The 26,883-nt window shown below is 42.6% G+C and overlaps 1 protein-coding gene across 1 annotated transcript in view; it reads right to left on the bottom strand.

Moving 5' to 3' along the window:
* Window positions 1-8,912: 8,912 nt before the first annotated feature.
* Window positions 8,913-26,883, bottom strand: part of JAML (junction adhesion molecule like) — a 38,596-nt gene continuing 20,625 nt past the window's right edge. The window contains exons 5-10 of the mRNA XM_037057484.1: window positions 20,246-20,358; window positions 17,367-17,601; window positions 14,475-14,613; window positions 12,480-12,540; window positions 11,144-11,230; window positions 8,913-9,436 (exon numbers count right to left, since the gene is read on the bottom strand). Coding sequence (XP_036913379.1) covers window positions 9,344-9,436; window positions 11,144-11,230; window positions 12,480-12,540; window positions 14,475-14,613; window positions 17,367-17,601; window positions 20,246-20,358 — 728 coding nt within the window. The 3' untranslated portion in view covers window positions 8,913-9,343. The remainder of the gene's footprint in view (window positions 9,437-11,143; window positions 11,231-12,479; window positions 12,541-14,474; window positions 14,614-17,366; window positions 17,602-20,245; window positions 20,359-26,883) is intronic.

Below are 26,883 nucleotides of genomic sequence, written 5' to 3'. Positions count from 1 at the left end.
CAAGGAGGCCCTAAGCAGAGAAGTGACCCCAACTCTTCTGGGAAGGCACTTAAGTAGAACACAGGTTTTCATGCAGCAATCACATGCCTTTTCAATGGGCCATTGATGCACCAAAGAGGTTGCAACTAATATTTTTGAGCATTAACTCTGCTACAAGCACCTCACAAGTGATTCCTCAACTTGTAATCCTAGGATAGGTGATTTCTTCTCCTCCTCTTCCCCCTACCCTTCCTACTACTACTATTATTATTTTTCTTCTTCTTCTTCCTCTTCTTCTTCTTTCTTCTCCTCCTTCTTCTTCTTCCTCTTATTTTTATTGCAAATGAAGAAACAGGTTGACAGGGCTTAACCATCTAATTTTACATAAATATTATAGTTAAGAGCAGACTCAGAGAGAGCATTCAAACTGAATCTGTGTGAAACACTGGATGTTTCTGTTGGGAACAAGAACAATGGCCTCAGCCCCAAGGAGCCTGAAACCCTAGCAGAGACCCTGTAAGTTGATTGCCATCTGTTTAGTTTCAAAATTTCCCTTCCACTTGAGTCAGACCCCACCCTTTTTCTCGCGTGTGGACCCTGTAAGCCAATAATCTGCCTCTGTGCAAAAACGCCTGCTTGATGACCTGTATATAAGGACTTAGCTGTAAGCGCTAGGCGCGAATCCCGGACGAGCCCCCAGTGGGCACAGTGTCTCTGGAGGGATCGCCCCTGTGCAGGTTAAACTTGGCCAATATATTAACATCTTTGAATCCCTGAAAGTCTCCGACATTTGTTCTTGTGGTTGGTGGATCTAACAGTTTCCAGTATTCCCTGTGACCTATCACACATGGAAGAGAAGAATGGAATAGATAAGCAAGGGGTCTCTGCCTCTGATACAAAAGAAGGTGCCAATGGCAGGACATGGAGGGAAAAATGGGATGCCAGCTCAGTGCTCGGATCAGAGCAGACACTCAGTAAACAGGTGATGCCTAGCTGCAGAGGGACACCCTTGAATGGATGAGTGAATTTGAAGAGGGAACAGGAGCAAGTAGACATCATGATGAAAGTAGTGAAACCCAGCTGAAACTGCAGCTATTCTAGGCTGGGGAGGAGTGAAGTGGGCCAGATTTTGGTAAGAGGATGGCTATGGTTCCCAACCACATCAGTGGTGGCTCTTGCCTGGCAAGATCATGCCTGGATCTTGCACAGACTCTGTCCCCAAAGGACCTCTGTCAATTCACTAGAGTCTGGCTGTGGCTAGCTCATCCATAAGATGCACAGTCCACAGGGATAAAAATCAGGGGAGGAGAAAAGGGGCAACCTGGGAGAAAAGTATTCTCAAGTGCCACAGCCAGGCTCCTTCCTGCTGTCCTTAGGCCCATGCAGTCAGCAGTGGCCAGTGCTCAAGTGAGCCTGGAGCAGGGCAGAGAGACACAATCAGGGCCTCAACTCCTGCTCCAGACCCTCAAGATGGGTCGCAGGCTGCAGTACAGCCACCCAGGCTGCCGCAGGCACATGTCAGCCAGAGAGTTTTGGTTTGACGTAGCCGGCCTGCTCGTTTTTCCTAATGCTGCTGAGGATGCCTATGAGACCCAGGGAAGCCATTTATCTAGCCCACTTGGTCTCACACTGGATGCAAAAGTTTCTGTCTGAGGACATCTGAGAAAACTTTCTCTGTTTCTATTCAGTATTTGACTAAGAGAAAGCAGGTATATAGCTCTTAAACAGAAAGCTCAGAAGATACCAAATCAGGGGTGAGGTACCCTCACAGTGTGAAGCAAGAGGAGAGCTACCCCAGGACCTCCCCACGGCTCACTTGGGCCTGCAGATGCCCATTAGATCCCAAAAAGTAAGTCTTCCCCAGAGCTAATAAAAACCTGGGAAGCTGAAGCTCAAAGAGTTATTTTGTAGAATGAAAACACCAATATAAAAAATAGGCTATTTGGAGAGTGAAGCCCTATTTTTGGCACTTCTACCAAGTACCATTCATCCCTGAACATTTTACTAGGTAATGGTTACCTGTCCTGCTAGGAGAACAAATAATCCAAAGGAAGATAGTTTTCTTGGCCTTTGGCCTGGTTGGAGCCACAGAAAAACTCCCTGGTCATATTTGCCTAAAGCCTCACTTCTCAAAGTGTGGTCTTCAGATCAGTATCATCAACATCACCTGCAAGTTCCTCAGAAATATAGTCACAAGTCCCACTTCAGACCCAAGAAATCAGAATCTTCACTTACAACAAGATCTCCAGTGATTCTTGAGCACATTAAAGTTTGGGAAGTCTTGCCTTCAACTAATATTAAAAGGTTTGCATCCCATGAACAAGGGGCCAGGTTTGGAAGAGGGGGTGTTGGTGAAAAGGGCCTAGTAGGCAGGAGCAAGTTTAGGATTAAGTGCTGGCCTCGGATCATTTGCAGAATACCTGGCAGTCTGCTCAGGAGTAACAAGATAGGGATTGATTTCACTCCCCTTTCTTTTCTGTCCCATTCCCATCTCCAGCCATTCCATAGCAGGTGAGGTTTCTCTTACCCCACACAGGACTTCGCACCTTGTTGTCTTTGCCTTTGCAGTTCCCTTTTTCAGGAATGCCCTTCCTCTCTTTTTTGCTCAGCAAGCTCCTAGTCTTTCTTCAGAAATCTCCTACAACATCACCAACTTCTTATATTCTACATACCTCTTCTCTCTTTGCTCCTGTGATACTGGGTACATTTGCACATCAATTCCTGCATTCAACAAACTCAAATATCTATTTAATGCCCTATATGTGCCAGACACTAAGCTTAGAAACTGGAGACTCAGAAATGAATGAGACACAATGCACCCTTTGAGAGCTCACATTCTAGATAGAGAGACAAATGTATAGACTCTTAATATAGCATGATGAGAACAATCCCATTTACTGAGGGATGGGAACAAAGGTATACTCGGTATTTCTTAGGTCTCCATATTAACAACTGCCAGAGAGTACTGTCATTTTTGTTTACACTTCCTACCTCCCCAACTAGACTATAGCTCTTTAAGAACAGTGAATGAGTGTCAGTTTTACAACCAGAAAAAGGGCAGGACCTCCATCAGCCTGACCTTACACACAGAAGTCAAACTGGGACTGGGTCCCAGCAGCACATGCTGTTCCACTCCCCTCCCCAGGAACTTTATTCAACAACAGATTGTCCCACATGGGGTGAGATGCTGCAAAACTCACAGAGAAGACCTAAAGAAGGATCTCTAAGAGCTTAGGAGCTCTGGAAGAAATTAAAGCCTCACACTGATAGAATAACTAGAGAGCATCAGAATATAAAATCTGATAAGTGTATAGACATCTAGGAAGACATGAGAAATGGAAGATCACTAAGGCAGGACGCAAGCAGCACCGTGAAGGAATATTGATTTGGGCAGGCAAGAAGGGAAAGGGGATTCCAGGAAGAGGAACACCAAGAGCAAAGGCTCAGAAATAGGAAAGACAAAGGTGCATGTAGCAGAAGATTCCTGTCATGAAAAAAAAAAGGAAGGTGTGGATGGCTAGGAAAGATGGTACCTGAATTCAGAAGGCCATGAACACACAATGTGGAGTTCAGGCAGGTGCTTTGAAAGTTCTGGGACAGGCAAATCACTATTGCTCTCACCACAAAGGTCTTAGCTTTCTGAGAAAGCTCAGAGTACCCTTATTTTTTTATTTTTTTTTAAAAAGATGTTTTGACAGCTGGGTTTATAGAAGTGGTAAAGGATTGCTTGATCTCCCTTGAGGAAGACCAGACCACCTTTGCAAACCAACTGGCCAGGACAGACAGAAGTCCTGGGAAATTTTGTTTCTCTTTAGTAAGCAGATAACTGGTCTGTGTTGGGCTAAAACTTGCAACCTAACATTCTTCGGCTCTACATAACTGAGCTAATTCAGTGGCAGTATGACCCCTGCAAAACACAGTGTTTTATTTTTAAAAAATGCCAATGTAGACATGTAAGCATACTGACCAGGCAAAAGGAGAAAAAGAGTCAGGTGGTAGTGAGGAACAAAAGACTGAAGGGCTGGTGGAAAGCTGCAGCCTTTTAAAGAAGACAGGTCTTTTACAGGTCCTCAGAAGAGAGCCTGAACTGTTTTCAATTCCAATAGCCAAACTCTGATGCTACTAGATTCTTCATGATTCATAGGTGGCCCCACTGCCTCCACCCAAAGGCTGCTTTCTGTTGGCAAAGGTCTGAATGCTTCTGAACACCTGTGAATATGAGAGCATCTGGTGCTCTGAGGACTTAAAATATGTCAAATCCATGTAATGAAACTGCTTGCTAAAGGATCTACTCCAAGGAGCTCTAGTTTTCTCCATCTCCAGCGCTTTTCTGCCCTTCAGAATGTCATGCCTCAGAGTTATGCAAAGCTCTCCCCTAAGCTCAGCTTCCTAACACTCTTTGAAGGGTAAGAGGGACTCAAGTATTGGGGGTTAAAAGGCTTCCTGCACATAGAATAAAAATTTAATGAGAGGTGAGGACTGAATCACCAAATCCAACTGAGGAAAACACACTGAAAGCGGATGGAGGGCTTACGCCAGGCACTAGTCCCTAAATGACCTAATTTAGTCCTCCCCCAAATTCCTTTGGGTATCTATTTCATATGTTGCGGGAAAAGCCTCAAAGTATTGAAGTAAATGTTGCAATACTGAACAAGAGAACAGAGCCAGGATTTGAACCAGGCCTGTTTGACCATGAAGCTTATTACTGTACCATAAGTCTCTATGTTCCTGAATATAATAGATAACCATCCCTAGGAGAAGGACATACAGATCTTTTGCATGGCCCCAGCAGCATTGTTTTGGTTTTAGGCAAAATTAGTATTTGACAGCTATGGGCTTCCACTCTCAACCTGTGTACAAGAGGAAGGTTCATGAGGAGGCAGGATAGGGGAAGAAAAGTGGGCTTCCTTTCCTTCCTCCTCAGTTACAACTGCTGAACACAGAATGGGAGCTAAACCTTGAATCAAATTTAAATGTGGGTGAGTCAAACTCTGGGTGTGCCCACACTTCCATGATCAAACGCCCTCTGCAGGAGGGTGTGGGTAAACTCTCAGCCCACCCTCCAGCTGTTATCCCTTATTCTCTTCTACCCAAAATGACAGATGTGAAACTGCCATCCACCCAGCTAATTCTGTATCCTGAAGGTCCTCACCCTGTGCAGACAATATTTGAGGAAGTAGAAAAGGGTCACTTAGCCAAGGACAGCATGTTACTTAATAGCCCAGAAATGAAACCACTTCCTCATGTCATTATGTGTCCCCTCTCTGGTATGTCTTGGATAGAATATTGCCTTCAGTACAAATATTGTGAATAACTGACATATTCCTTATTTAGAGCTAATAGGTAAGAAGGAAATATTTAATGACTCTTAGCTATGGCTGAAGAAGAACAAAAAGAGGCCCCAGGCCTCTAAGCAAAGACCCAAGAACAGTTGGTAAAGAGAAAGAGAGTTAATAATGGGTGTTTGAGGAGAGGGTACTGATGTTTAGAGAGTTAGAGGAATCTTTAAAAAAATGTAGCTCCACTTGGAATTGTATCAGAAATCACAATCAGAACTGGGGACCTCCCTCCAGTCAAGATGGTGGTGTAGGCAGACGTGGCTTGCCTCTTCACAACCACATCAAAGTTACAACTAAAATGTAGAACAACCATCGCTCAGAACTGTCAGAAATCAAGTTGAATGGAAGTTTGACAATGAAGGAATTAAAGAAATCACATCCACCAGACTGGTAGGAGGAGCGTGACACAGAACAGGCTGGTCCCTCACCCACATGCAAAGGATAAAAATTCAGGAGGAGTATCTCAGGAATGAGGAGTCCCAGCCTCACACCAGGCCCCATAGCTCAGGGTTCCAGTGCCAGGAAGATGAGTCCCCACAACATCTGGCTGCAAAAAACAGCAGGGACTCAGTTGTGGAAGAAACCCAAGCAGATCCTCTTAAAGAACCAAGATACAGACTCATCTACTCAGACTCATTCCCTCTGAGCTCCAGCACCAGGACAGCAGCTTGAAAGGTACCGCAGAGAAACTGAAGTATCTGGCATCAAGGTGAACAGAGGCCATTGTTCCTTTTATAAGTCCTCCCCGCAGAGCCAGAGCCAGCAAGTTGGTGCCATACCTGGCTAACACTATTTGGCCCAACTTTGGAGATCACCAGAGACTCTGCCCTACCCAATTTATGGGCCCACCCAAGCTGCTTTTCCATATGAATGGCTGGTTTTGGCTCATGGTTCACAAATTCCTTATTCCTATCAAATAAGCAACAGCAGGCTTCAGTGAGCCCCCTAGGCCTGGCACTAGCAGCAGGCAGGATAGTCACAGCTTGTCTCTACCTGGAAATCTCCAAGCCCAGCACAAGTAGCAGCCGTCTCAGATTGCTTTATAGCTCAGGCAGGGTGGACCCAGGTAAAATATAGGTGGGGGCTGACCTTGGCCTGCCCCACCCAGGAAACCCCAGGGCCAGTGCACACAGTGGTCAGCTACAGACCACATTGTGGCACCACCACCCTGCCCCTGCACAGCTCATCCTCCATGGAGGGCACCTCCATGGTGGTCAGTGGTCACAGCCAGTCCTTGCAGCTGACTGGCCTGGGTAAACCCCTCCTATTGGTCTCCCAACAGCAACCAAGATTCAAGTACAAGAAGAGGTGTACTCAGCTAACATGAAGGGCACACCTCAAGTACCTAGCTTGGGTGCTAGGGGAGGTTGTGCTACTGGACACTACAGGACACCTACTACATTAGGCCACCCTACCAAGACATAGACTCATCACTTGCTGGTGTGGCTCACTGGATTGAGTGCCAGCCTGAGAAATGAAACATCACTGGTTCAATTCCCAGTCACAGCACATGCCTGGGTTGCGGACCAGGCCCCCAGTTGGGGGCATGTGAGAGGCAACTATTTGACGTATCTCTCACACACTGATGTTTCTCTTCCTCCCTTTCTCCCTCTCTCTAAAATTAACTGAATAAAATCTTTTTTAAAAAGGCACAGAGTCAGAGCATCTCTACCTAATATATAGAAACAAACACAAGGAGGCTGCCCAAATGAGGGGACAAAAAAAAAGCATGACCCAAATGAAAGAACAGATCAAAACTCCAAAAAAGAGCTAAACAAAATGGAGATAAGCAATCTGTTACATGCAGAGTTCAAAACACTGTTTATAAGGATGCTCAAGGAACTTAGTGAGGACCTCAACAGCATAAAAGAGATCCAGTCAGAAACAAAGGATACACTAATTGAAATAAAGAACAACTTACAGGGAAACAACAGTAGAGTGGATGAAGCCGGGAATCAAAGCAATGATTTGGAACATAAGGAAGAAAAAAATAACCAATCAGAAGAAAAAAGAATACAGAAAATTGAGGATACTATAAGCAGCCTCTGGGACAACTTCAAGAGGTCCAACATTCACATCATACAGGTGCCAAGAAGGAGAGAGAAAGAGAGCAAGACATGGAAATCTATTTGAAAAAATAATGAAAGAAAACTCCCTTAATTTGGGCAGGAAATTGACATGCAAGTCCAGGTAGCACAGGGAGTCCAAAACAAGATGGATGCAAAGAGGCCCTCTCCAAGACACATCATAATTAAAATGCCAAAGGTTAAAGATAAAGAGAGAATCTTAAAAGCAGCAAGAGAAAAGCAGTCAGCTACCTACAGGGGAGTGTCCATAAGCCTGTCAGTTGATTTATCAAAAGAAACTTTGCAGTCTAGGAGAGATTGGCAAGAAATATTCAAAGTCACAAAAATCAGGGACCTACAAACAAGATTGCTCTACCCAGCAAAGCTATCATTAGAATAGAAGGGCAGATAAAGAGCTTCCCAGATAAGAAAAAAACTAGAAGAGTTCATTATCAGCAAACCACTATTATATGAAATGTTAAAGGGACTTACTGAAGAAAAAGATCAAAACTAGGAACAATATGGTAAGGGGTAAATGCAGACAACTGTAATTGAACAACAATAAAATAATAATAATAAAAACTATGAAAAATAAAATGGCAAAAAAATACATATCTATTAACAATTTTGAATCTAAAACACAAACTAAACAAACAAGAACAGAGACAGAATCAAGGATATGGAGAGCATTTTGGTGTTGCCAGATGGAAGGGAAATGTGGGGGAATGGGTGAAGAGGTGATGAAATTAAGAAGCACAAATAGGTAGTTACAGAATAGCCATGGGGATGTAATGTACAGTATAGGAAACGGAGTAGCCACAGAACTTATATGTATGCCGCATGGGCATGAACAATGGTGGGGGGATTGCTTGAGGGAGTTGGGGATGCTGGGTGGAGGGGTGCAAAGGGGGAAAAATCAGGATAACTATAATAGCATAACCCATAAAACATAATTAAAAAAGAAATTGTGTCAGAAATGAGAGAACCATGAAAGACCTCTATCCTGTGCTGAGCAGCTAAATGGGAAGGAGGGATACAGAGGATGAGGAAAGGCCTACACTAGTCAAGGAGAGGAGAAGTGAGCTGAACCCAGGCTAGAAACTGGAGCACAGAACCAAAGGATCTTTCAAAAACTAACCCTAATACATCTGACAGTAGTAACCAAAAGTATAGGAACCTCACATTTCAGACCAAGAATTAAATCAATGGCTATCCGCTTTGACAATCCAGGAGTGTAACTTCTGAAAAATACAAATGCCCAAGCTCCACCCGGGAACTCCAGGATGCCTCTGGTGTGCCTCAGCAGAGTTACCAGCCATTCTGATACCCAGCCAGAACTAAGAAGCCCTGGGTTAAATCCTAGAATGTATTCATACCCCACTCCCAACCCCCCAAAACTTTTCCAGGGCCCAAAACAGTTCCCAACAGGTTAGGTCACAGTGTGGCATTTCTCCAGTCCCTTCAGCTCTTTGAGGATAAGTTCCTGACCAACACACCACTCACCCCTCAGCCAGTGTATAAAACAGGATGATTTCCACAAACAACATTTATTCAGGGATAGTGTGCCAAAGGAATCATTTAGGTTGGTTTTTATTTCTGTGATTCTTCCCAGTAACTGATCCACAAAGAATGCCATTCAAGCTGAGGGTATGATCAGATGGCATGCTTGACACTGCTGTGGCAGCTCAGCCGGGGTCCTCACAGCCAGTGTCCCACTGCAGAGGGTCAAGTCCATGCTCCTCTCATTGGGGCCTATTCCTCCAGAGGTGCCCCATCTTTCTGCCAGGCTGCGAGCTCTCTGTCTTCAGCCCTTGACCAACAGATGAGGCAGGAGGACAGCGGGGCGGGGGGCGGCGGGGGGCGGGGGGGGGGGTGTCTGTAACAACTGGTGCAGTGACTCAGGACACACAGAGGAGGGACTCTGCCACTCCTAAAGATGAAGAGAACTCTCATTTCTTCTTAAAAGGCTTGCTCTGGTTTTGGCATTCCCCCAGCTGACTTTTTGTCAAGTGGGTTATTTGGTGCTGACCTCAGAGAAGGCCAAACTGGGTGCTGCAGGGAAAGGGAATGAAGAAACACAAAGCACATTTGTAAAAAGTATTTAAATCATAATAGTTATCACCAATTGAGCTCTTTGCATCTATGTGGCCCAATTCTCAATTTCATATGTACCATCTCTTTTGATCCTCAGTACCTGAGAGGTAAGTATTATCATTCCCACTTTTAAGGATGGGAAAACTGAGGCTCAGAGAGACTAAACTACCTACCCAAGTTCATCTAGCTTCTAACTCAGAGTCAGGATTTGGACCTGGGTCTGTCCATCTCCAAAGCTTGTGATCTTGGCCACTGTGCTGTACAAAGAAAGGGGACACAGCATGGTGCCTCTTCACTTAAGTGAACTTAATCAATTCCAGGAAAAAAAATCAATGATTCTTTGCTACCCCTGCTCCCTATCAGATAACACCTCTACACCTGAGGTCTAAAACAAGTAGCCTGCAGGCCAGAATTCACCCACAGGCTTATTAATTTGATACATAGTGTTTTAAAATAATTTGACCAGGCCTGGAAGCCCTTTGAGTTTGTGGCCCTGGCCTCTCACTGCACTTGCTTTATTGGATCCATTTCAAGAGGACAGAGGTGCCATTTTCTGTAATTTAAATCACAAGCACCTAGCACTGAACATGGGAGGGTAGCTGTTTTTCTGCCAACAGTATCACCCAGGTGGGTGAACACTCAGCAGTAGCCACAAAACAGCTGTGTCAGCAGGTCTCTGGCAGGAAGAGGCCTGGAAGTTACTGTAGCATCACATGGCAATAACAGGAGAGGAATGGGTGGGGGGAATGACTATATTCAACTACAACTTCAGAGTGGATATACTGTTTCACTTGGTGGAACCAGGCCAGGTCTTTGACCTTACAGTTCCCTGGCAGAACCTTTCTCTGCTGCAGTCACCAGGGAGTCATGTGTCCTCACTGCTGGTTCAACAGGAACAAGCACAAGCTATCGCATGCCCCTATAAACACAGGAGGCTGGCCTTCCTGAACCCAGCAGAACACTGCACTCTTCAAGGACTGGTGCCTATAGTCTACAAATAGCATTGTGTCTCTTGCCAGCTCACTTCTTTTGTCCTTACCCCTGCTCTCTACACTCCAGATGCCTTTTCTAGGTGCTGTACTTCTATGGGGAATTGAGCAAAGAGAAAGAAGAAATCAGACCCCACATTATTATATGGAATTTTGCATGCAGCCTTCCTAGCAGTTGGAGTATGTCTATGCATAAGTCACAGAATAAAAAAATCTAAGAGTTGGAAGGGACCTTTCGATAGAAAACAATCCCTTGCAACACAGTGCCTAACCAAAGGTCTATAGCATCCTCTTTATTAGGTTGTATTTAACCTAAGAAAGGATGTAAGGATCTAGGGTAGGTTCTACTACCCTCTTTAGTAGGTTCTACTGATGAGGCAGAGGCCTTTGCCTACTCCCCCAGTAAAGGTCCCACTTTCGCCACTAAAATCAATCACCTCTAGCCTTAATTCCCCATAATACTTGAGTTGGGCAGGAAGGCAATTTGAGAATTACTCTTGTATCCAGCCAAATTTAAGCTTCTGACTTTCTCACCACTTAGAAAGATCTCTGCCCTCAGCAGTTACCCCCGCCCCCAGGTGACCTAGCCACATCCACTCCCAAGAGGCTGCCACATCCTTCCCAGGTCCTCCCACCTCCAGACACCTGGCTCAGCTGGGCCCAGCATCACCCTCACCATCGTCATGTAGGTGGCCTCTGATTTCTCACTTGGTTCTTCTTCCTCCAACACCTCCCGTGTAGTTATTGAGGAATAAACATGGTTCTAGAGGGGGAAAATGGTACAAATGTTCCTAAATATCAGCAGATCTTCTACGACAGAGAAAAGGCCATTTGCTACTATTTACAAGGCATCAGCCACCAAAACTGGCAGGTTCAGGGAGATACTGAAAGCCATAGAATTATCAACAACAACAGTAATTCAGTCCTCAGTGTTTCACAAAATTAAGGAAATTAACTTGTCAGCAAAGAGCACTTTATCTTAAGAACCAAATTCTTTGCTTCAAAAGCCACATAGTCTTTGTCTGATAGGTGTTTGGGTAGCAGCAGGAACAGCAGCAGCATCCTTATCTTGACAAATTATATCTACTCTGTGGTTATTTCCTGCTAATTAGAGTCATGGCAGGATGGCTGGTATTAATCAGCAGCTGATTTGTTGTCAACTCTTTCAGAGGATTTATATGGCAGGAACAGCCCTCTATGATCATCACTTCTGTGGGGTGGGGGTGCTATGTGATTCCCCTTTCTGTCATTATGTGGGGAAGTAATGTTGCCCAGTGAAAAATTCTTGGGCTGCTGGAGGCTCCTGCACTATGCTGTGAGAACATCCTACTCTTGGGTCACAAATAACCCAAAATATGGAAAGGTAAATGTTCTAAAAGGGGAAAGAAAGAAAAAGGAATTCAAGGAAATGAATCTATTTCTCAGTTCCTAGTAGCAATCATTCACAGCTCCATGACACACTAATGTGCAAGAGAAAGTGCTTGTTGATCCTCTCTGTCTAAAGGGCCCTGAATATTAATCTTGACCATTAACTCCTTCACTTAACTCCCAAAAGTATCACAATTCTCCTTTGCAATTACACAGTGTCTCATAGATTATGAAACACTTGCATATCATCATGTCATCTGAACCACACAACAGGGCAAATATGTTTGTCCTAATCCTGGTTTTATTGATGAGAATGCTAAGGCTCAGGGAGGTAGCAGAGCCAGGCTTGAGCTGGGGCTTTCGGACTAAAAGTCCAGTGCTCTTTGTTCAGGCCCTCCCAGGAAGGCTTCACCATCTTGGGCTGGTCCCACCTGCCCCCCACATGAAAAGTCCCCAAGGGCTTTTACTCCAGTGGTGACAACTTCCTGAGCCCCTGCTCTGTGCCAGACACTAGCCTAAGTACTGAGAAATAACAATGAGTAAGACACGGGTCACAGAGGAACGATAATACCACCATCCTGATACAGAGCAGCATTCACCTCACCCTCCTTGGCCACAGCAGCAAAATGGTAGAGTTCTCTTACCTCTGCATGAGCCTTCCTTGTGTTCTCCAGATTTTTTACCAGGGTTGTGGAAGTTACTGAACTGCAAGGCATGAAACACATGAAAAATTAACCAGGCACCACTGCATATTCAAGGCTGGATGTCTACAGAGCTCTGTGAAGAGTGAGTCACCAGAGCAGGAGTTTTTCTCTCTAGACTCCTACCCAACTCTACTTGAAGTCTGGGAGTGTATCTATCGTGGAGGGCAGGAGACAGTTTGGGCTGAATTACAGCTTCCAGTTTTCCACTATCACTCTAAGTCTGGCTATAACAATATAAGGTGAACAGAGACAGGCCATGGTATTAGACTTTATTATCTCTGAGGACTAGGGAGATATAGCTGTACTAACAGGAGAGAGCACAAATTCAGCAAGACATCATTTCAAAGGCCCAAGATGAATTATCCCCACAAACATCCCAAACTGTGAGCTGGAGCTCTTTCCTGGTCCTTTGATATCTTGACCATTTGCCTTCTCAATTTGCTACTGAATACATTTTCCTTTTTATCTATTTTGGCCTAAGATAGAGTGTAAAAAACAATTAGAGTTAAAGCTAGAAAAAAACCCCACATTTTTTGTCTCAAGTAGAAATATTTCTATCGTATTTTCAGATTATTAAATTGTATATTCTCATTGTTAAATAATTCAAATAATATAGAAAAGCAGGCTGCTGGAGGCTGAAATTCCAGTTAACTCCTTGCCTTCATGAGACCCACCTTCTCCTTTATCCTAAATATCACTATTACTGTTTAAGAAATATCCTTCCAAACCTCTCTCAATGCAAGTGTAAATACACCCACACAAAATATATTTAAAATACATGCTGCTGAAATGAGCATTATATAATTTCCTTCTTTATAAACATGAGATTACACTATATAGTCTATAACACAGAATTGGGCATCTTCCCATGTCATTATATAGAGGATTGTGTGGTGTTTCACTGAATGGAATACCAATTCTTTAAAACATTACTGTTCTGACACAGAAGGTGATTTCAACTTTTTATTATAATTAATACTACAGCAAGCATATTTATGCACATAACACATCAGTCTGATTATTTCTTTAGAATAAAAAAATAAACATGGAAGTGCTGCTCTTCATTTTGAAAAAAAACTGAGGCCCATCGGGAGAAGTGAGCTGATATGGAACCCAGGTTGTCTAATTCAGCATGCCCAGGGCAAGGACCCTCAGAGAAGCCAACAAAGTTCAAAACCAAATAAGTGGACCCTTAGAAATGGGAGTGCAAATGTGGCACGCATATGTACTTTCTGTAGAATCCATGTTCCATGGGGAAAAGAACTCAGCATTACTTAATCTTAATAAGAGCCCTTTCCCATTGACACTATCTCAACAAGACAGTCAATTTGTCCTGGCAAAATATTTCATCAACATTGGGTTGATTGAGGAATGTATCTGCCAACAACCAATGAAACTCTAGTGCCCATGTCAGAGCATCTGGGCATTTTTTAGATTGTAGATGAAACTGAAGCCTTTAAACATACATTTCAACAATAAATAACTTAGGGCTTCAGGGCATCCACTCAAAAATAGGCTATCAAAACTAGAATGTGGTCTTTTAAATAAAGTCACTTGAAGCCCTCAAGATCTGGTCTTCTGTGTGAAGCATATATTGTAGATAATTTAAAAAATCATCCCTCTCAGGCATTGAATGGTACCATCATAATTCATGCTTAAGACTTATACTCTTAATCATGTTCTACTTAGACCACCCTTTGTAAAAGAGCCGACAATGTTTGTAAAAAATACCAAAGTGAATGAGGATGATGTGGGAATGTGCAGCAAGGTGTTCCAACAGCAAAGACAGCGGTATTGCTACACAAACGACATCTAACTGATGTCACCCTCTGTAAAACTGGCAGAGTTAGGGCCCTATCATTCTCTTCCACTTCAGGTTAGAGGCAGTTCTGCACCTCTAGCCTCCCAGCCCCAGAGGTGAGAATATCTCTGTACCTCCTATTCCCGTAGGTCCTCTTCACAATCAATATCAGAACAGGAAGCAGCAGGATAGTGACACAAATGATCCCCACAATGGTCACCAGCTGATTACCACCCAGGATCTCAGGTCTGAAAGCTACTGGAGTCACCAATGCTTAGGAAAGGAGAAAAGCAATGAGAGGGCCTCAATATTCCAGGGCTGACAGCCCCACCAGCTATATACAAGGTAGCAACAACCGGGTCAGGAAGTCAGGGGAGAAGGCCAGACTCCACTCCATGTTGAAACACTAGGACTCCAGCTGTCACTGTCAGATTGAGAGCCAGAGTCTGACCCCCCTGCTTACTCCTAAAGTGTAGCTTTAGGTGGGCAGGAGGGAACAGCACCTCACCTATAGTAGAGTTTTCTTTTGCATTAACAATTCTATCTTAAAATGTGGTTTACCAAATGACATAGAAATAGCAGACATCTTAGAGATCTTAGAGGCTACTGATCTTTCTATGGGAGATGATTCTTTCAAATGGATCTATGCTGCAACACTCAGCCCCAGGGACATGATACCAAGTAAGATCTTTGGAGACACTTCCACCCATATGGTACCCTTCACTAACTCCTCAATTCAGTCTAAATACAGACATCACAGACCTCCTGGGCACCAGATATTACTAGACATGGAATACACAAACATTAAAATGCTGGTCCTTGCCTCCAAGAAGAAGGAAAACCATGTAAACAGAAAACCACAGACTGCTAGGCACTATGATAGAAGTCTATACAGTCTGCAGAGAGAGGGACACAGAAAAAAGGGTACCCAATTCTATGTGCAGATGACAATTTGTCAGCCGAAGTTCTAAAGTTTGAACTGAGTCTTAATGGGAATATCAAGTTTTAATGGGAACACAGGATGGTGCTTTTAGAAACAATTCCATGCATTGGGCTCAAAAGCTGCATTGGTGGGTGGACAGGAAACTGGGTTTAAGTCATGAAGGACCTTGATGATCTCAAACAGGAATTCGGCTTTTTTTCCCTGTAGGCAATGAAAAGATGATAGGCAGTGGAATAGAATGTTGAGATGCGTGATTTAGAAAGATGGGACTGATTGCTGCATGAAGAATGAACAGTGGCTGAGAATGAAAGCAGAGACTAGTTAGAGGCCTACAGTCTAAAACACAGATAAAGGCAATCAGAACTAAGGTGGTTGGGATGGCCTGGAAGGAAGGCAAATTGAAAGCCAGTAGCAGAAATGATGGGACTTGTTGATCTGTTGGTCTGGGGGTCATGGAAAAGGGAAGAAGCAAGTACAACTCCCAGGTACCCAGTTAGAAAACTACATAGATCATGAGATGGTAGTGGCATTAACTGAAATTGAGGAGATGGGATGGGAAGAGGTATGCCAGGGGAGGTTTGGATATGTGGTATTTGAAATATTTGTGGGATATCTGGGTGGAGCTCACATAGATATATAGAGACAGATAAATTATATCCAGCATACAATATGCTGAATATATAGACTAGAGTATCCAGTACTACTGAGTAAAGATGGCCAAGGATATGAGATCCAGAGTACCATTGCTACATCCAAGCTAGAGTAGAAGGAGAAGCAGAAGCCAGAATGCAGTGCACTGAGCAGTTACCAGGAATGAGATGAGAGACACTACATGCAGTGCCTTTGCAAGCCATTTAGGTATGTCAAGCAAGAATATATAATTGATTGTGATGAAGGTTGCACAACTGAATATACTCAAAACCACTGAGTTGTACACTTTAAATGGGCAAATTGTACAATATGTAGGTACAATTTCTTTCTTTCCCATCAAGAAAGATGTTTTAAGAAAAAGAAAGCTATAGGATGAGAGCTAAACTAGACATGGACACAAGGTAAGAGGAAGACTTGAGCATATTTATATGCTGAATTGTAAAAGCCAATGAAAAGTGAGTGAGAAGGAACAGAGAATGTACCTGAGCACAGGTATTTGGATAAGCCCAAGCAGAAAGGATGGCAAGGCAGAGATAAGGAAGAGGGCATATTATAGACATATTTGTGGGTGAAGAAGGCTTGGAGGTTAAATGAGCTACCATTTAATGGCTTGAATTTTGTCTGTGAAGATTAAGATTTCTGAGAGAGAAAAAAATCTATCTGCTCTGCTTCTGTCTCCAGCTGGGACCCTTTACTATTTAACAAGAAGGTACCTCCATAGATATAAGTCTCTGGCCAGAGGTATTGAGATGTGTTCCATCCTCACCCCCACCTCCACCCTCAACCAATCACAGCCAACCCCTGAGAGCCCCATTGTAAGGCAAAGTCCACAGGCCACATCCTGACTGCTAAAACTGACTTATGGTTTATTAACCTCTCTCAGTCAACAACACTGAGTCTTTATTTGCCTACAAACTGGCCTCAATGCATATCGTTTCCCAGAATACAGAACCTTTGATCAGAAAACCCCTCTTTTTGGTGCTGCTCCCTTCCTGTTTTTTCTGTTCTTTGCTGTCTCTCACCAGCTCAGGACCATTCCCCCTCCACTACAGAGCACACAGCCTCTTTCTTGAAGCTAAGCAAAAATGATTTTGAACATCAATTCCAATTCATCTCTGAGTTCCCGTATCTTTAAATTGGTAGGTTGTACTGACAATGAGTGACATCTGACAGAGGGCTGGTATTCATTAAATATTAGCTCCTTTTCCACTGACTTTTAGCGAGACCAGAATTAGGGTGAGGCATCCAAGGTGCCCAAGGCAACGAATTTAAGGAGACATCAGTCTCAGGGTCATACAAATACAGTGTCAGCATCTGAGAGTGATGCCCCCTTAAGTTTTGCACACCAAAAGCCTCTTGGACCTCACCCTAGTCCTGGCCATGCCTACCAACTATGAGGTCCCTCATCCCTCCCCAACCAAATGTTAGATACTTTGAGGCTCTTTCTGAATCACATGTAGCACAATGGTTTTTCTGAATGTCAGGTTCCCCAGGTGAATACTGCAGGTGTAGCTTCCTCTGTCAGATTCCTTCACTCCTTGGAGCTTGATGGAGCCATCATTGTGGGCAGTGTTCCCCACCAGGTTTACACGGTTCTGGAAGCGGCCCCCATACTGGTGGTACCCTCTAGGTAATTTTTTGGTGTAATAACGCAACACAATCTCCTCCTAGAAGAGAAAGGCAAAATATATGAGATTGCTGCAAGGTGGGGATGGGGAGGCACTGGGAGTGGGGAAGGTTGAGAGCCCCTGAATGTGTAGCCAGTATAGGTATTATCAGAAAGTATTAGACAACACAACAGTGTGAACACACACGTGTGTGCTAGCATGTAGTTGTGAACAACTGTTCCATCTGCAGGGAGGGATGAGGAAGTAAGAATGAGCGAACTTAACTTTTTACACTGCTTCAGTAAAAAAAAAAAAAAGTGAAAGTATACCTTTACTCTTTATGACATTTTCAGTTGAATTTTCAATAGGAAATCTGAAACATAACTAAAACTGAACTCCATGTTTTTCCCCAAAACCAGTTCTTTCTAGTCCATCCAACTTTGGTAAATGGCAATGCCTTCTTCCAGATGCTCAGGCTAAATATCTTGGAGCCATCCTTAACCCCTCTCTTTCTTGAATAACTCATATCTAAAATCCCTCAGAAAATCCTATCACCTCTACCTTCAAAACATATCCCAAATCTAGCCATTTTCACTTCTTCCATGGTTGCCACTAGGGTCCAAGCACCATCTCTCACCTGGATTCCTGCAAGGAACTTCTTTACTTGTTTCCCTACCTACTCTCAAGTACAGTCTATTTTCAGAAGATGAGTCACTAGAAATATAAGTTAAATTGACCATATTTACTTAACTTATATTTCTACTGACAGTAACCAGAGGGGAGGTGGGAGAGGACAATGGGGGGGGAAGGGGGAAGGTTTTCAGGAACATGTATAAAGGACACATGAACAAAACCAAAGGCGGGTAGGATCAGGGGTGGGAGGTGGGGATGGCAAAATGGAGACAACTGTATTTGAACAACAATTAAACAAAAAATAANGAGAGGACAATGGGGGGGGGAAGGGGGAAGGTTTTCAGGAACATGTATAAAGGACACATGAACAAAACCAAAGGCGGGTAGGATCAGGGGTGGGAGGTGGGGATGGCAAAATGGAGACAACTGTATTTGAACAACAATTAAACAAAAAATAAATTAAAAGAAATTAAAAAAATAAAAAGGTTAAAACAAATAAAGAAATATAAGTTAAATCACATTATTTCTCTGCTCAAAACCCTCCAATGGCACCTCTATTTCTACTAAAAGTACAGACACTTTTCCTCTCTGATTTAATTCTACTTGTTCTACTTGTTCTTCCCTCACCTACTTGGGTTACTTTACTCCAGCTATACTGACCTCCTTGCTGCTCCTTGAGTACTGGCCTCAGGGCCTTTGCCTTTGTTCATTCCTCTTTATACCTGGAACACTCTTCTCCCCAGACATATGGGGAGAAGAGTGTTCCAGACATGTGGTTCCCTTACTTCCTTCAGACTTCTGCTCAGATGTCACCTTTTGTGAGACTGAGGCCTCCCAGACCATCTAAAATAGCAACAAGACTCTGCTTTCTTGTTCTTCATAGCTGTTACTATTACCTAACCGATTCTGTACTTATTTCTTCATTATTTTACTACGTATCTTCCTCCATCTTGATTTGTAAGTCCCCATCAGGGTCAGGTGCTCTCACTGCATGGCAGATGCTTAAAAAATACTTACTAATGACTAAGTGTTGGAATTTTTAAATTAAGGTATATGAACATTATAAGAAAAGGAAATGGGATGGGAGCAGAGACACAAAGATGAATAAAAAGACCTAGCCCCTAACCTCTTGTCTCTTGTGATTCAATTCACAACTTTCTGTTGTGATTCACTTAGTGGATGACATTTCAATGCATGACAAGTCCCCAGAGGTGAATCTGAGACTGTACATAATGATCCACCGTGATGCCACCCTTTCTGACCTACTCAGACAGCATATAGGAATCAAATGGGTTTAAATGACTTTTTTATAGGAATTACCTGGAATACGTCTTAATTTATAAAAGCTAAAACTTTTATAAACTTCCCACCTTAACTTTTTGAACAGAAAGTTATTTGGGATGTTCCTAAAAACATAGCTTGACCCGTAAGTACATCACTATGCCATAGTTGATATCACTAGTCTAGTGAAATAACTTGCTGTTTACTGCTTCAGAGTTCTCATGAACTACTCACCCTGCCCCCTCCCACACCCCAGGATCTATTGTACTAACCCCAGCATCTGAAGCACCCAGAAAGACAGAGGATGTTCCCTCCATCACATAAATGGGGCAAGGGAGCAAAGAAGAAAACTCACAAAAATAACCCAAATCAGAATAAAGATGTAATCATTCTTATGATTAGCTTTCCTGGCTAGGCCACAAAAATCATCCCCCTCATTCTCCCATGAACTCCCCAAAGAAAAGGAGGGAAAAGAGAGAGGAAACTAAAATGCAGTGGCCAAGTCATATACAAATGCTTTACACGGACTATCTTATATATGCATCTTCACTACCCTAAAAGTTATGCATTTTCTTCTCTTCCTCCTCCTCCTTCTTCATTATCTTCATTAGAGCTATTTTTCCCAACAGGAAGCTAAAGTTGCTCAGCCATGTAGCCAAGCTAGGAGAAGGCCCAGTTCTGACAAGGTCCAAAGCCCAAGGCACCTGATGCCTAGATTCTCCTTCTCCCCTACTGTCCTGACACCTCAGCCAAGGGCTTTTACTACTCACTTACGGCTCCTCTTCATTACCTTGGTACGTTCCTCTGGTGAAAACATCCAGTCTACCTTGGTCATGAGATTCTCCTCTGTGCTCTGGAAAACACATTCCATCAGGGCTGAATCACCCACATGGACTGTGAACTCTGGGAATAAAGTGATAAATCAGGTTAAAACCAACATTTAATCTATAGAAGCCAAAGAACTTTTAAAAGAGAGAATATTTAGCCAAAAATCCTCAACAGTAAAATCAACATTACCAACAAATACTGCACACATTCTCTCCACAGATGATTCAGATGACCCTGTGTGGACAAAGTATTCAGAAGCCTCTCACTCAAACCAACAAGATACACCAATGGTAAGATAATACCCTTTAGCTACCTACATATATCAAGTCTGAGGGGTTCTGTTGTCTTCCCACTACAATAAACACCTTATGGTCTTCTTTAATGCTCTTCTCCCTCCCCTTTGCAGAATTTTTCCTATGAGCTTCAATTCTACTTCCAGTTTATACTAACAAAGTAGAGAAAAATCTTGAAGCCTACCACTTTCTGTTCACCTACTGGAACAGAAAGGCAGACACCCACATCTGCCTCACATAAACAGGAAGTGGAAAGTTATATAACACTCATTCTTTTATATATGTTCCAGGGGATTTTATACATATATAAATTATATATATATATTCCACTTGATCTTGTAGCTGAAAAAATGAATCATGGTGACTTTTCTTAGCTTCTCTTATTCTTTTTTAAAATATATTTTATTGATTATACCATTACAGTTGTTCTATTTCCCCCCTTCATTCCCCTCCACCCTGCACACCCCCTCCCCCACCATTCCACCCCTTTAGTTTATGACCAAGTGTCTCAAGTTCTTTAGATTCTATATTTCCCCTATTATTCTTGCCTTCCCCCCTATCTATTTTCTACCTACTGTCTAATACTATTTTCTGTACCTTCTCCCCCCTTCTCCTCCTCCCACTCCTGTTGCTAACCCTCCATGTGTTCTTCATTTCTATGGTTCCACTACTGATCTAGCTGTCCTCTTGGTTTGCTTTTGTTTTAGGTGTGGTTGTTAATAACTGTGAGTCTTATTCTTTATATAAGTTGTCTTAGGACAGTTCTGGCTACAAAACAGGTCACAAGATTTCTTGCTAATTAGGCCAAGACAAGAGACAGTTTTCCTCTGAATTTAGTTTCTTTTTCAATCCTTGCCCCCACTCCCCACCTGAACCCCCTTCTCCTTTTTCTGGCTTCTCAAGTCCTAGGCTCTTCCTTCTGTTTATTTTTTAAGTAGCTGACCCCATCATATGTTTACTGTATAAGTCATTGCAGGAGGTCCTTGAAAAAGGAAACAACTAGAAAGATGTTTCTAATTTTTTCAGTGATGTACTACACAAACCAATGACAAAATCAATTACAAAATGAAAGGTAGATGGCATTTAGGGAGTCATAAGCCTAGGTTTTAACTGGACAAAGTTCCTTCAAAAGATCATTAAGGAAAATTCATGAAGAAACAAATACAGAGCATAATCTGAACTTTTCATCCAAATTGTTTCCCTGGGAGAACATTAACTTCCTGCCCAGCAGGCAAAATGCATAATGGGAGGAAAGCAAAAGAAAATATTATGAATTTGAAACTCTATAAACAGTAATAAAGTTTAAAAAATAATAAAAAAATGTTTAAACAACAACAGCCCACACACACACACACACACACACACACACGGAAAAGAAAAGAAACTCTGTAGAGAGAATTATTTTGAAAGTAATAAAAATTCACTCCAAAGAATACCAGTAGAAAAAAAACACCCTGTAATTCAGCAACACATTAAAAACTGAACTCTCTTATTTTTTTCGACTGTGTTCAATTACAGTTGTCCCAATTTTCCCCCATTGCTCTCCCTGACCCATCCACTGCCCATCCTTCAGTCAGTCCTCACCATCTTGTCCATTACCATGGGTCCTTTTTTAATTTTAATATATTTTATTGATTATACTATTACAGTTGGCCCACTTTTTTCTCTTTATTCCCCTCTGCCCTGTACCCCACCACACTATCATTTTCCCAGCTTAGTTCATGTCCATGGGTTGTACATGTAAGTTCTTTGGCTTCCCCATTACCCATATTATGTTTAACCTCCCCCTATTTTTTTTTAATTCTTGTTCAAGTACAGTTTTCCGTCCCGCACTCCCATCCCAGCCCACCCCTCTCCCGTGCTCCCCACCTCCCTCCCATTTCCACCCCCCTTAGTTGTTCTCCATGTGTCCTTTATACTAGTTTCTGTGAATCCTTCCCCTTTTCTCCTGAAATTCTCTCCCCTCTCCCTTCTGGTCCCTGTCAGCCTGTCCTGAATTTCAGTGTCTTTGGTCATATTTTGCTTGCTTGTTTGTTTTGTTGTTTAAGTTCCTGTTAAAGGTGAGATCATATGGGATTTGTCTTTCAACACCTGGCTTATTTCACTTAGCATAATGCTTTCCAGTTCCATCCATGCTGTTGCAAAGGGTAGTAGCTCCTTCTTTCTTTGTGCTGCATAGAATTCCATTGTGTAAATGTACCATAGTTTTTTGATCCATTCATTTACTGATGGGCATCTATGTTGCTTCCAACTCTTGGCTATTGTAAATTGTGCTGCTATGAACATTGGGGTGCATAGGTTCTTTTGGATTGGTGTTTTAAGGTTCTTAGGATATAATCCCAGCAGTGGAATTGCTGGGTCAAAAGGCAGGCCCAATTTTAGTTTTCTTAGAAAAATTCCATACTGTTTTCCATAGTGGTTGTACTAGTCTGTAATCCCACCAACAGTGAACTAGGGTCCCCCTTTCCCCACAACCCCTCCAACATTCGTTGTTTGTTGCTTCGTTTATGATGGCCCTTCTGACGAGTATAAGGTGGTATCTTATTGTGGTTTTAATTTGCATCTCTCTGATAGCAAGCAATATTGAGCATCTTTTCATGTGTCTCTGGATTCTCTGTATGTCCTCCTTGGAGAAGTGTCTGTTCAAGTCCTTTGCCCATTTTTTAATTGGGTTACTTGTCTTCTTAGAGTTAACCTCCCCCTATTTTATACCTACCATTTACACTTATTACCTGTTCCTTTTCCCCTATTCTCCCCACTCCCCCTCCCTGCTGATAACCCTCCATGTGATCTCTATTTCTGTAAATTTGTTCATGTCTAGTTGTTTGCTTAGTTCATTTGCTTTTGTTTTTTTAGGTTTGGTTGTTGATAGTTGTGAGTTTGTTGTCATTTTACTGTTAATGATCTTCTTCTTTTTCTTAGGTAAGTTCCTTTAACATTTCATCTACTAAGGGCTTGGTGATGATGAACTCATTTAACTCAATCTTATCTGGGAATCACTTTATCTTCCCTTCCATGCTAAATGATACCTTTGCCAGATAGAGTAATCTTGGATATAGGTCATTGCCTATAAGGTTTCTTTTGGGAATTCCTTTGTAGATAACTGTCTCCTTTTCTCTTGCGGCTTTTAAGATTCTCTCCTTATCCTTATTCTTGGGTAATGTAATTATGATGTGCCTTGGTGTGTGCTTCCTTGGGTCTAAATTTTTGGCAACTCTCTGAGCTTCCTGCACTTCCTGGAAGTCTATTTCCTCTGCCAGATTAGGGAAGTTCCCCTTCCCTATGTTTTCAATTTCTTGCTCTTCCACTTCTCCTTCTGGCACCCCTGATTCAGATGTTGGAATGTTTAAAGTTGTCCCAGAAGCCCCTAAGCCTCTCCTCAACTTTTTGAATTCTTGTTTCTTGTTTCAGTTGGATGTTTATTTCTTCTGCTCCAAATCATTGATTTGAGCGGTACAGGGCACTACTGGTTCCTAATATTTCTCTGTATTTCACTTTGCATAACCTTGACTTCTTCCTTTGTGTCCTTATTCAATCATTTCTTTAAGCATCCTGATTACCAGTGTTTTGAACTCTGCATCTGATAGGATGCCTATCTTCTTCTCGCTTAGTTCTTTTTCTGGGGTTTTGATCTATTCTTTCATTTGGACCGTATTTCCTTGTCTTGGCACACCTGTTACATTGTAAGTGATAGAGCCTTAGGTAGGGCAGGGCTACCTACTTTGCTACATTGTGGCACTGTATGTGGGGGAAGGATCAGAGAGGGAGCAATGACATTTGCACAGCTCTCGTCCTGTTTTCAGTCACTTCCCCTGCTACCCACAAGTGAATTAGGCCCTTCTAGAGCTAATTCCCAGGTGGGTGGGCTTGTGTATGTTCTAGGACCCTGTGGGTCTCTCCAACAAACCCTCCTGTGAGGCTGGGAGTTTCTCCTGCCAGCTCAACCTCCATAGGTTTTTTCAGTCAGGGGTTTGGAGGCTTTATTTCCCCATACTGGAACCCTGAGTTGCATGTTCTGTCTCACTCCCCAGTTTTTCTTCCTGGTTTATCTACACGCAAATATGGTACCACTCACTCCACCAGCCACAGCCTCGCCCAATCTGCCAGCCATCACCTCGCCCACACAGTTTCTCCAGCCACTCCCTGGCCGTCCTCTCCACCCTGGCTGCCCATCTCCACCCCTCCTACCGGTTTGGATAAATGTTTCTTAACTTTAATTCCTTGGTTGTCAGACTTCCATACACTTTGATTTTCTAGCAGTTCTGGTTATTTTTTATTTTAAAATTTGTAGTTGTCCTTCTTTTGGTTGTGCTATGAGGCAAAGTGTATCTACCTGCACCTCGATCTTGGCCAGAAGTCTGGTCCTTTTTTTAAAAAAAAGGCTTTATTTATTTTTAGAGACAGGGAAACAGAAGGAAAGAGTGAGAGAGAAATATCAATGTGTGGTTGCCTCTCACTCACCACCCACTGGGAACCTGGCCTGCAACCCAGGCATGTGTACTGACTGGGAGTCAAACCAGCCACCTTTTGGTTCACAGGCCAGAGCTCAACCCACTGAGCCACACTAGCCAGGGCTCATGTGTCCTTTATACATGTCTCTTGACTAGACCCTTCCCCTACTTTCCCCCATTATGCCTCTCTCCTCCCTTCTGGTCACTTTGTTCCTTATTCCGACGTCTCTGATTCTATTTTGCTCATTATTTGTTTTGTTGATTAGGTTCCACTTATAGGTGAGATCATATGGTATTTGTCTTTCAGTGCCTGGCTTATTTCATTTAGCATAATATTCTCCAGTTCTATCCATGCTGTCACACAAGGTAGGAGTTCCTTCTTTATTTCTGCTATGTATTATTCCATTATGTAAATGTACCACAGTTTCTTGGTCCTCTCATTTACTGATGGGCACTTTGGTTGCTTCCAGCATTTGGCTATTGTAAATAGTGCTTCCATAAACATTGGAGTACATAGGTTCATTTGAATTAGTGTCTCAGGATTCTTATAATCCCAGCTGTGGGATCACTGGATCAAAAGGCAGTTCCAATTTTAGTTTTCTGAGGAAATTACATACTGTTTTCCACAGTGGCTGCACCAGTCTGCATTCCCACCAACAGTGCACTAGGGTTCCCTTTTCCCCACAACCTCACCAGCACTTGTTGTTTGTTTATTTGTTTATGATGGCCATTCTCACTAGTGTGAACTGGTATCTCATTGTGGTTTCAATGTGCATCTCTCTGATGGCAAGAGATGTTAGGCATCCTTTCATATATCTCTGGACCTTCCGTATGTCTTCCTTAGAGAAGTGTCTGTTCAGGTCTCTTGCCCATTTTTTAATTGGGTTGTTTGTCTTCCTGGAGTGCAGTTGTATGAGTTCTTTATATATTTTGGAGATCAAACCCTTGTCTGAGGCATCATTTGCAAATATATTTTCCCATACAGTTGGTTCCCTTTTCATTTTGCTGGTGTTTTCTTTACCTGTGCAGAATCTTTTTATTTTGATGTAGTCCCATTTGTTTATTCTTTCCTTTATATGCCTTGCTCCAGGAGATTACTGGCAAAGATACTCCTGCATGAGATATCTGACATTTTACTCCTATGTTTTCCTTTAGGACGTTTATGGAGTCGTAAGTATATTTAAATCTTTTATCCACCTTGATTTTATTTTTTATTATTTTTTAATATATATATTTTATTGATTATACCATTACAGTTGTTCTATTCCCCCCTTCATCCCCTCCACCCTGCACACTCCCGCCCCCACCATTCTCCCCCCCCTTTGTTTATAACTACGTGTCTCAAGTTTTTTTTTAATATATTTTATTGACTATACCATTACAGTTGTTCTATTCCCCCCTTCACTCCCCCTCCACCCGCACACTCCCTCCCCCACTATTCTTCCCCCCTTAGTTTATAACCACGTGTCTCAAGTTCTTTAGATTCTATATTTCCCCCACTATTCTCGCCCTCCCCCCTATCTATTTTCTACCAACTGTCTATGCTATTTTCTGTGCCTTCTTCCCCCTTCTCCTCCTCCCACCCCCCTGTTTCTAACCCTCCATGTGTTCATCATTTCTATGGTTCCACTCCTGATCTAGCTGTCCTCTTGGTTTGCTTTCGTTTTAGGTGTGGTTAATAACTGTGTGTTTGCTGTCCTTTCACTGTTCATATTTTTCATTATCTCTTTCTTATATAAGTCCCTTTAGCATTTCATATAATAAGGGCTTGGTGATGATGAACTCCTTGAACTTGACCTTATCTGAGAAGCACTTTATCTGTCCTTCCATTCTAAATGAAAGTTTTGCTGGATAAA

The sequence above is a fragment of the Sturnira hondurensis genome, unplaced genomic scaffold, assembly GCF_014824575.4.
Source record: "Sturnira hondurensis isolate 20B ecotype Veracruz unplaced genomic scaffold, ASM1482457v3 Scaffold0009719, whole genome shotgun sequence".
In the NCBI taxonomy this organism is placed as follows: Eukaryota; Metazoa; Chordata; class Mammalia; order Chiroptera; family Phyllostomidae; genus Sturnira; species Sturnira hondurensis.
Note: the sequence above shows the minus strand (reverse complement) of the source record. Positions and strands in the feature narration are given on the sequence as shown.